The sequence below is a fragment of the Scyliorhinus canicula genome, chromosome 13 (assembly GCF_902713615.1).
Source record: "Scyliorhinus canicula chromosome 13, sScyCan1.1, whole genome shotgun sequence".
Classification (NCBI taxonomy): domain Eukaryota; kingdom Metazoa; phylum Chordata; class Chondrichthyes; order Carcharhiniformes; family Scyliorhinidae; genus Scyliorhinus; species Scyliorhinus canicula.
The window spans coordinates 4344680-4355174 of NC_052158.1; the positions used below are offsets into that span (position 1 = coordinate 4344680).

General features: G+C 45.5%; 1 protein-coding gene across 1 annotated transcript in view; it reads right to left on the minus strand.

Moving 5' to 3' along the window:
- Nucleotides 1-185: 185 nt before the first annotated feature.
- LOC119976433 (39S ribosomal protein L16, mitochondrial-like) overlaps nucleotides 186-10495 on the minus strand; it is a 25218-nt gene continuing 14908 nt past the window's right edge. The window contains exon 3 of the mRNA XM_038816967.1: nucleotides 186-289. Coding sequence (XP_038672895.1) covers nucleotides 186-289 — 104 coding nt within the window. The remainder of the gene's footprint in view (nucleotides 290-10495) is intronic.

Here is a 10495-nt window from a genome sequence, read left to right on the forward strand (position 1 = left end):
ACTGACATCACAAAGGTCAGGGTCGGGGGTCAGAAATCACTCTTGACAACAGGTTGTACTAAATGAGTGATTTAATTTCCAAATTGTAAAATCTCAATCAGACAGTAAATAAGAACAACACAAATAGAAATGTCAGAGGATTAAAATAAAAACGAAATTAAATATCCTGAACTTTTGCTTGCCGTTCATTGTAGTGCCAATTGCAGCCACACGATGGTGATGTTGAGCTGTACAAAGATCAGTAAAGTTTTACAGCGCAGTATCGCCACCTGCTGCTGGATATCTGGTACTGGCAGGAATACCAAAAACAAAAAATGCTCAAACACTCGCTGATCTGACAATTCAGGCGGGACCTTTCTTCACAACTGAAAGAGAATTGGATCAGAAACAAAGGAGGGAAAATAAACATTAGCCTGGACTTAAAAAAAAATAATCATTATTGTCACAAGTAAATCAAGTTACTGTGAAAATCCCCTCGTCGCCACATTCCAGTGCCCGTTTGGGTTTACAGAGGGAGAATTCAGAATGTCCAAATTACCTAACAAGCACGTCATTCTGGACTTGTGAGAGGAAACCGGAGCACCCGGAGGAAACGCACACGGACACGGGGAGAACGTGCAGACTCTGCACAGACAGTGACCCAAGCCTGGAATCGAACCTCGGACCCTGGCGCTGTGAAGCAACAGTGCTAACTAGTGTGCTACCCTGCCGCCCACTCCACTTCCATGTTCCTGTCATACACCAAATACCTTTCGGGAAATTCCACACTGCCGGTCTGGACAATATTCAAAAAAGCCCAGGTTGGGACAGTGAAATTTCCCAGTTTGGGATCTTGCTGTGTGTCAGGAGCTGAATTCACAAATCTGGGCCTGTATTCCGAGTACAGAAGAGGATAAGAACACCCTCCTGGTTTAATAACTGGGACATGGAGGATAGTTAGAATGTGAGAATGAAAGTGAAATTAGATAGAACAACCACCACCTCCCTCTGGCTGAGAATGGTATTACAGCAATAACATTAGATTTTTAAAAACCAGTGCAGCAGCTCCTGGTGAGACTGGAACAACATGTTTCCCTGTTCAATTAACCAGCAGTTCAAATTAATAATAAAAACAGAAAGTTCTGGAAAAATGTTCAGCAGGTCCAGTCTGTGGAGAGAGAAACAGAGTTGACGTCTCGAGTGGAATATGAATCTTTTTCAGATGATTCCAGCATTCGCAGTATTTTGTTTTTATTACAAAGATCAAATGGTTAGATTGTATAAATATAGGTTTTACTTGATGCAAACAACATTACTTGTCAACAAAACAGTAAACCTAAAACCACAAAACTGTCTATGGGTTTATTTTAACCCAGTGATAGAAATCTACCTTTTCTTACTGGTTAATAAAAGTTTAAAGGAAGCATGATTAGTGACATTATACTATAAAATCATTATATTAGCCATGACAGCAGAAAAGGGCTGAGAACATGGGAAAGGATCAGATAAGAAAGTCAGTTTTCAAACTGACTATACATGCAAGGCCACAATGCAGAATAAACCCATTGTTCATATTGGGCAAAGATCCAGTTTCTAGAAAACATGGTGGGGGCAGCACGGTGGCGCAGTGGGTTAGCCCCTGCAGCCTCACGGCGCTGAGGTCCCAGGGTCGATACTGGCTCTGGGTCACTGTCCGTGTGGAGTTTGCACATTCTCCTCGTGTTTGCGGGGTTTTCGCCCCACATTTTCCAAAGATGTCCAGGGGGTAGGTGGATTGGCCACTCTAAATTGCCCTTAATGGGAAAAAATGAATTGGGTACTCTAAATTTAAAAAAAAAGTAAACATGGTGGGAAACAGGTGGTTTGGATCACACCACATATGGAACATGCAGAATTCTCTCATGCCACATTATCTCTTAAAACGTGATGAGACAGACATTGTGGGTCGAATTAGGGGAATTATAATAGTTAAAACACATCATAGCCAGAAAGGGGACAGAACCATTAAAAGATTCTGATCTCTTTAAGAGACCGGGAGAGAACCTTCTTATTCTCTCTGAAATCATCTTTAACCTAACCTTTGAAACCTAGTCTTATTTTGTTTTGCAAATCGCTATTTCCTTTTGTTTCATTTTTGTATTGTGCATTTTGATCGAAAGAAATTACCACAAACTGAATTGTATTTTGAATTCAACTCAACCATCTGTATTTATGTTGGACAAACGAACCTTCTAAATTCTGTATTTGCATAAAATTTGACTTGATCAGTCAACTTGAAAACTGACACAAATAAAGCGATACTTTACTTCACCCAAGAATCTCAGTCTCAACTTCTGTCAATTAATATATAGTGCGGCAACACATAAATATATTAACAAAGTACAGATCCAACAGTGCCTGACTGGCCGACTCTATTTATACAAAGGCACATGAACTGTGTTAAGGGTCCCCCGCCCCTTATCGGGCAGCTGATATTCTGCAAGCTCCTCGGGGTGGTGTATCATCCCTACTCCGTGAGAGCCGTGTGGGTTATAACAGTGAAGCATAGAGAACTGGAGCCAATTCTCCACACAATTTTATAACATTTATTTACATAATTACAAAATTACACACATGCGCACTCTTATCCAAGAACCACAGTTTCAATCGGAGTCTATTTACCGGTGACAGGCATAGGTAAAGAGCAGTTAATTTACAAATAACTGTGTGGGTTTCCTCCGGGTGCATCACTTTCCTCCACACAGTCTATAGGGTTAGATGGATTGACCATGCTAAATAGCCCCATTGGTGTCCAACGATTTGCAGGTTATGTGAATTGTCATTGTCAGGCTTAGGAAGGGGGAGTGGAGCTAGGTTTGGCTGTTCGGAGGGCTGTTGCAGGCTCGATGGGCCGAATGGACTCCTTCTGCACTGTAGGGATTCAATGGTTCTAATTAATACGAGGTTCAGACTCTACTTTCTACCCTCGCTTATCATTGTACTGTGATTGTCCGTCTGCCTCAGCAGGCTTCCTTCCCACACTCTGATTCTGAGGAAGTGTCCAAAACAGATGTTTCTCTTTGTGAAGGACTGAACACTCAACCCCTTGTCGCTCCTGCCAATGGGTTAACAGCAGCTTCTCGCCCCACCAATTCCTCCTTGTAGCTGCTCAGTCTGTGCTGACTGGGAGCCTGGTCACCGATCAAACTGGATTCCTGAATTGTGTATCTCTGTATTCTGCCCATGGCTATACCTTGACCAAGCTAACTGTGCCCATCGTGGTAGCCTGGTCCATGGCTATACTTGACCAACTAACTGCCCATGCGTGTAGTCTGTCCATGGCTATAACCTTGACCAACTAACTGTGCCCATCGTGTAGTCTGTCCATGGCTATACCTTGACTAACTAACTGTGCCCATCGTGTAGTCTGTCCATGGCTATACCTTGACCAACTAACTGTGCCCATTCATGTAGTCTGTCCATGGCTATACCTTGACCAACTAACTGTGCCCATCGTGTAGTCTGTCCATGGCTATACCTTGACCAACTAACTGTGCCCATCGTGTAGTCTGTCCATGGCTATACCTTGACCAACTAACTGTGCCTATTGTGTCAGAACATAAGCAGCAAGTGCTTCACCTGGACACATTCAGGTGGGATTTTCAGGTTGCTCCCATCCCGACACCGGAAATTCCAGCCCGGGATCGACGGACCTTTAAATGGTCCGCCCGCGACTATTCAGGCGGTGGAAGGGGCTGGAAAATTCTGCCCTCGGGGTGACTGTGAGGGGTTTGAACGTTCTCCCCGTGTCTGTGTGGGTTTCCTCCGGGTGCTCCGGTTTCCTCCCACAGTCCAAAGATATGCAGGTTAGGTGGATTGGCCATGCTGAATTGTCCCTTAGAGTCCAGGGATGGCAGAATAGGTGGGGTTACGGGGTTAGGGTGGGGGAATGGACCTAAGGAGGGTGATCTTTCAGAGGGTTGGTGCAGACTCAATGGGCCGAATGGCCTCCTTCTGCACTGTGTGGTTTTTATGGTTCTGAGATGCACTGTGGGGACTCACTAAGGCTTCTTCGGTAGCACCAGTAACTCACGAGGCTGCTTAGTCCGGCACCCTCAAGACCAATGACTGTTAGAAAGGTGACGGCAGCAGATACCTGGGATCACCCCCACCTGGAGGTCTCCCCTCCAAGTCACTCCCCATCCTGACTGGGAAATATATCGGGCCGTTCCTTCAGTGTCGCCGAGTCCAATATCCTGGAGCTCCCTCCTAACAGCACGGTGGTGTACCTACACCTCAGGGACTGCAGCGGCTTTCAAGACGGCAGCTCAGCACCACATTGTCAAGGGGCAATTAGGGATGGACAACAATGCTGGCCTAGCCAGTGAAGCCCACATCTCGTAAATTAATTTTAAAAGTTATCAATTGTGTCACAAGAACTTCTAATAAGTATTGGATCTAATTGCGGTGATCTTATGAGCAGAGTGAAGCATAGTTCATTGAAGCTGATGGGCCCCACATAAAATCCCTTCCAGAGATAGAGGGCAGAGCACGAAATACATGTGGAGAAAAACATTCAGGAATCAGGGGGAATTGAATAATTATTACAGTTTCTAATACACCATTAATTCAGTTCTTTCCAACATCTTACACAGGACATTATTCGGAAAGCAATAGGTTACTGAGTGTGACCCTGTTTATCTTTATGGTTCAGTTCATTGTTGGCTAATATCCATACAATTTCCTGTCAGACACAGGCCTCAATCCTGAAATTAAACTATTCTCTGTGGTACATCAAGATGGGGATTGGCATTATTGGGGTGGTATTATTTCCCAGTCTCTGTGGGTATTGTTACAAGTATATGATGGGGTTCACCTGACTTACAACTGTTTATTGATTTTGGTTATGATGAGCCCAAGAGCCTGCCCTTCACGTGTTCTTCAACAGAGGCCTTCGTAGCTTCTAATCAAAAAACAAGCTTTATTCGACAAATTTAGTTAACATTTATATAAACACACAGTAAGAATTTTATCAACAACAAACATAAAGACCCCACAGACATACAATAATCTATGTATAACACTTAATGAATCCCCCTTAACTGTTTCAATTCAATAACAAAATCCAAATAAAACCCCTTTTCAAAGGTGTGGCCCAGCACACAGCCTTCTTACTGGTATAACACTTGTTCTTCATAAAATTTACAGTGCAGAACGAGTGCAGCTCCAACAACACAAGAAACTTGACACTATCCAAGACAAAACAACGCACTTGTTTGGCGCCCCTTCTAGAATACGTTTCAGCCTCTCCAATGATGAACAGTTGCAGCCGTGTGAACCGTCTACAAAGGTGAATTCCAGGAACTCACTAAGGTTTCTGAGGCAGTACCTTCTAAACCCATGGCTGCTAATATCTAGAAGGACAAGGACAGCAGACACATGGGAACACCACCATCTGGTAGCCATTCAGCATCCTGATTTGGAAATATATCGGCTGTTCCTTCACCCACCCTGGTCAAAATCCTGGAACGTCCTCCCTATCAGCATTGTGTACCTGGACCACATGGATTGTAGTGGATGGAGAAGGCAGCTCACCACCACCTCCTTAAAGGCATTAAGGAATGGGCAATGAATGCTGGCCCAGCCAGCGACACCACATCATAGAAATTATTTTTCAAAGAAAAGATGGAAATGTGAGGGTGCGTGTGAGAGAGTGAATGGAGTTGACCCTTGAGGTGGCAGTCAGTGAGACACCAATGAATGTGTGATGGGCGTATGAGTGTGAATTTAGTGTGATGAGATGGCTGCCGTACCCTGGCGACACAGATCAGATCATTTATCTGCTTTGTGCACTGGATGACTGACCCCTCCTGGACTGCGTTGGTACTGACTCCCACTGCCACCACCTCCCAAACCGGAGTGGTGAGATCGCTGGACCCCCTGTGGTCAGGGCAGGGGTTAGGGGACCTCATAGCCGGTCTCCAGAAGACATTCCAGTGATGGCTCACTGAATTCTTCTTGGGTTTTGAGGCCGAGTTTCACTGGAACGTTGCTGGGTTGTAGGCATTGGGAACTGTGTTCATGGCTGCAGTTTAGACACGGCCCCCTGAGTGAGGAGAGGGTGAGGTAATGGTGTGGTCAGCAATTCAGAGGCTGCCTGCCAGCGCGATGGTGTGTTTCCTGTGGCTGCACAATTAATAAGGTGGGAAGCGGATAATATGACGGGAAAGCCCACTGTTGTGGCGGTGGGAAAAAGGCCCGATTTTCATGCCTGCTTGCGCACTTAGTTCAATTCAGGGAGGATTCTGCCCTCTGTCTCTCACTGCACAGATGCTGCCTAACCTGCTATTTTCCAATATTTTCTGTTATTATTTATTGCAGACTTCCAGCAGATGTTGTATTCCGATTTTCAAAGAGCTAACAGTGTTGACAGTGACACAGATCACTCCTGGTCTGCATCAGCGCGAGGATAGAATCCTTGACATTTTCCATTCAAATCAGGAATGTTTCCCTCATATCAATGACATCCATACTGCCTACCCAGATGAAGATGAACAGTTCCTTGACTCAATTGAACAGGCTCTCTTGGCATTCCCAGACACAGCGCAGAAATAAAACTGGAGCATTTTGTCTGAGTAACAGTGAAGGAACGGTGATCTAGCTCCAAGTCAAGACAGTGTGTGGTTTGGAGGGGAACCTCCAGGTTGTGGGGTTCCCAGGTGTCTGCTGCCCTTGCCCTTCAAGGTGGTAGTGGGCGTGGGTTTGGAAGGTGCTGTGTAAAGAGCCTTGGTGAGTTCCTGCAGTGAATCTAGCAGAAGGTCCACACGGCGGTCAATATGCCTCGATGGTCAGGGTGGATGTTTAAGGTGATTGTGGGCTGCTGAACCAGCTGCTGCTTTTCCCTGGAAGGTATCAAGCTTCTTGGGTGTTGTTGGAAATCCAGGAAAGTGGAAGTATTTTATCAAACTCCGAACTTTTGCTTTGCAGATGGTGGGACAGGCTTTGGAAAGTCGGGAGGTGAGTTACCTGCAGTGATTGTCCCAGGATTGAGATGATTAACCCCCAACAGCGACGAACCGTCTTCATTATTCTCAGAGTGCCTCCAAGCAGTAGAGAGCTCCCTCCCCTCCACTCCTGATTTCCATTGACCGCCTGCTCTGGTGCAGCACTCCAGCAAATGCTGCCTCGATATCAAGGCTGGGCCATGTTTGGACAATGAGGCCAGGAGCTGGAATGTTGCCAGGGCCCATACCCTTTACAGTATGAAGGGCATTCAGCCATTTCTTGATATCACGTGGAGTGAATCGAATTAGCTGAAGAGCGAAATCTGTGAGGACCTCAAGAGGATGCCAAGATGGAACATTCACTGAGCTCTTCTGGTTGAAGGTGATGAACAATTCTTCATCCTTAGGGCAGCACGGTGGCACAGTGGGTTAGCCCTACTGCCTCACGGCGCCGAGGTCCCAGGTTCAATCCCGGCTTTGGGTCACTGTCCGTGTGGAGTTTGCACATTCTCCCCGTGTTTGTGTGGGTACAACCCAAAGATGTGCAGACTGGGTGGATTGGCCACGCTAAATTGCCCCTTAATTGGAAAAAATGAATTGGGCACTCTAAATTTTTTTTTTTTAATTCTTCATCCTTGCCTTTTGCACTGATGTCCTGGGTCACCCCCATCACTGAGGATGGGGATATTTTTGGAAATGCTTTCTCCAGTTAGTTGTTTTTTGTCCACCATTATTCACAGTTGAATTGGATTGGATTGAATTTGTTTATTGTCATGTGTACTGAGGCACAGTGAAAAGTATTGTTCTGCGTGCAGCTCAGACAGATCATTCCGTACATGAAAAGAAAATACATAATAGGGCAAACAGAAAATACACAATACATAGACGCAGGCGTCAGGTGAAGCATACAGGAGTGTAATACTACTCAGGAGCGAAGATGTGTGAAGAGATCAGTTCAGTCCATGAGAGGGTTGTGCAGGGATCTTGATGGGTGTGTCCAGAACCAGGGGTCACAGTCTGAGGACAGAGATGAGGAGACATTACTTCACCCAAAGAGTGGTGAGCCTGTGGAATTCATTACCACTGGAAGTAGTTGATGCTAAAACATTGAATATATTCAAGAGGCGGTTGGATATGGCACTTGGGGAGAATGGGATCAAAGGCTATGGGGAGAAAGCAGGATTAGGCTATTGAGTTGGATGATCAGCCATGATCGTGATAAATGGCGGAGCAGGCTCGAAGGGCCAAAAGGCCTCATCCTGCTACTATCTTCGATGTACGGTAACAGCAGGGAAGAAGCTGTTTTTGAATCTATTCTTGCGTGTTCTCAGACTTTTGTATCTCCTGCCCGATGGGAGAAGTTGGAAGAGTGAATAAGCCAGGTGAGAGGGGTCTTTGATTCTGCTGCCCACTTTCCCCAGGCAGCGGGAGGTGTAGACAGAGTCAATGCGTGATGGAATGTGATAGGACTGCAGTGCTTTGATATAATCTATCAGTGAATCTGTCATTTGCATTATTGAGAGAAGCTTTATTTTCCAAATGTATTAATTGAAATAAATTTCACAGCTGCCTTGGTGGGATTTGAACCCATATCCTCAGAGGTATAGCCTGGGTCACAAGATTACCAGTCCAGTGACATTGCCACTAAGCCACCATCTCTCCGTCATATCCTCAGACCGGACCTGCTGAACACTTTTCCAGAACTTTCTGTTTTTATTATTAATTTGATCTGCTGGTTAATTGAACAGGGAAACATGTTGTTCCAGTCTCACAAGGAGCTGCTGCACTGGTTTTTAAAAATCTAATATTATAGCTGCAATACCATTCTCAGCCAGGGGGAGGTGGTGTTGCTCCGTCTAATTTCACTTTCATTCTCACATTCCAACTATCCCCCAATGTCCCGGTGTGTGACAGGAACAAGGAAGTGGGAAGTTCAGGTATCCAGCAGCAGGTGGCGATACTGCGCTGCAAAACTTTACTGATCTTCGTACAGCTCAACATCACCATCGTGTGGCTGAAACTGGCACTACAATGAGCTGCAAGGGAAAGTTCAACTCTCTGGGCTGAATTTTCACTGTGATCACCGGTCACAAAAGGCGCTGGAGTCAAGTGTAGGAGCCGAGTGAGAATGGAAACACAGAGAAGAAATCCCGATACAGCTTTACACTGCAGTATCACCATAACATGATCAAAAACATTTAATAGTCCCAAAAAAGAATAAATGTTGACATTTTGAGGCGTAGATGCCTCAGTAATGGTTTTGACTTTTGAAGGTGATTAGTGCAGTCACTTTGTGTCTATGACATGACCCAGATATTCAATAGAAGATTGGCAAAATTCACATTTATCTTTCCACATTCTTAATCCGTAATCTTCTAGGCTCTGGAGTGCAGCATCAAGATTGTGGAGATTCTTTCTCATTCTTTCCAGGAACTAAGAAATGAAATTAAAATCGCTTATTGTCAGAACTAGGCTTCAAATGAAGTTACTGTGAAAAGCCCCCAGTCGCCACACTCTGGCACCTGTCTGGGAAGGCTGTTATGGGAATTGAACCGTGCTGCTGGGAAAGCCAGCGATTTAGCCTTGTGCTAAACAGCCCTTTAATATAATCTAAGTAAAACTGGCCTCCTAATCCACTTAAAATTTGATCCATGACATGTTGGAACATCTCAGGTGTGGACGTGACACCAAATTGAAGACTTTAATATCTGGACAGCCCATTGTGTGTCACGATTGTCAAAGATAGTTGTGAATCTGGATCCACATTCATCTGGAGAGAAGCTTGACTAAGGTCAATTTTCCTGAAGTGTTGGCCTCCAGCCAACCCAGTGAATAAACCATCAATCAGAGGCAGAGGCACTTACCTCACCTTTAAGCTCTTGCTTGAAGAATCTTTAACTTGACTGAGATCTCCCTCATACTCTCCATTCAAGACAATGGTTTGTTTCTTTAAAATCTTCGGTGACCAGCTTCGGATTCTGACATGAGATTCACCTGGGCCCAGTTTAGTTTAATCTTTTCCAGCCAGGTTCTCCACATTAATGCTGGATAATTTCCATTAACAATGTGCAGGGACAAATCTGCAGTCTGTCCATTCAACTGCTCAGGTTCATTGATACGGCCCCTCAACGGAACCACTTTTCCAGTAAGAAAGTACATTCACATCAGCGTGAGGGCCGACCGGTGTGAGTTACGCCTGTTCTCTCCCACAGCGTGCTGCTGGTGAGCAAACCTCCAGAGGAGCTCAGGTGAGTGCTTCACTCAGGGTGAGAGGGTGATGCCCGGTGCACTGCCCCCCTGACAGTGCATATGGTCATGGGGGTATGAAATGAAATGAAATGTAAATAGCTTATTGTCACAAGTAGGCTTCAATTAAGTTACAGTGAAAAGCCCCTAAGTCGCCAACATTCCAGCTGCCTGTTCGAGGAGGCTGCTACGGAATTGAACCGTGCTGCTGGCCTGCTTTGGTCTGCTGGGAATGGAGAGGTCTTGGGGGGGGGGGGGGGGGGGGGGGGGGGGGGGGGGGGGGGGGG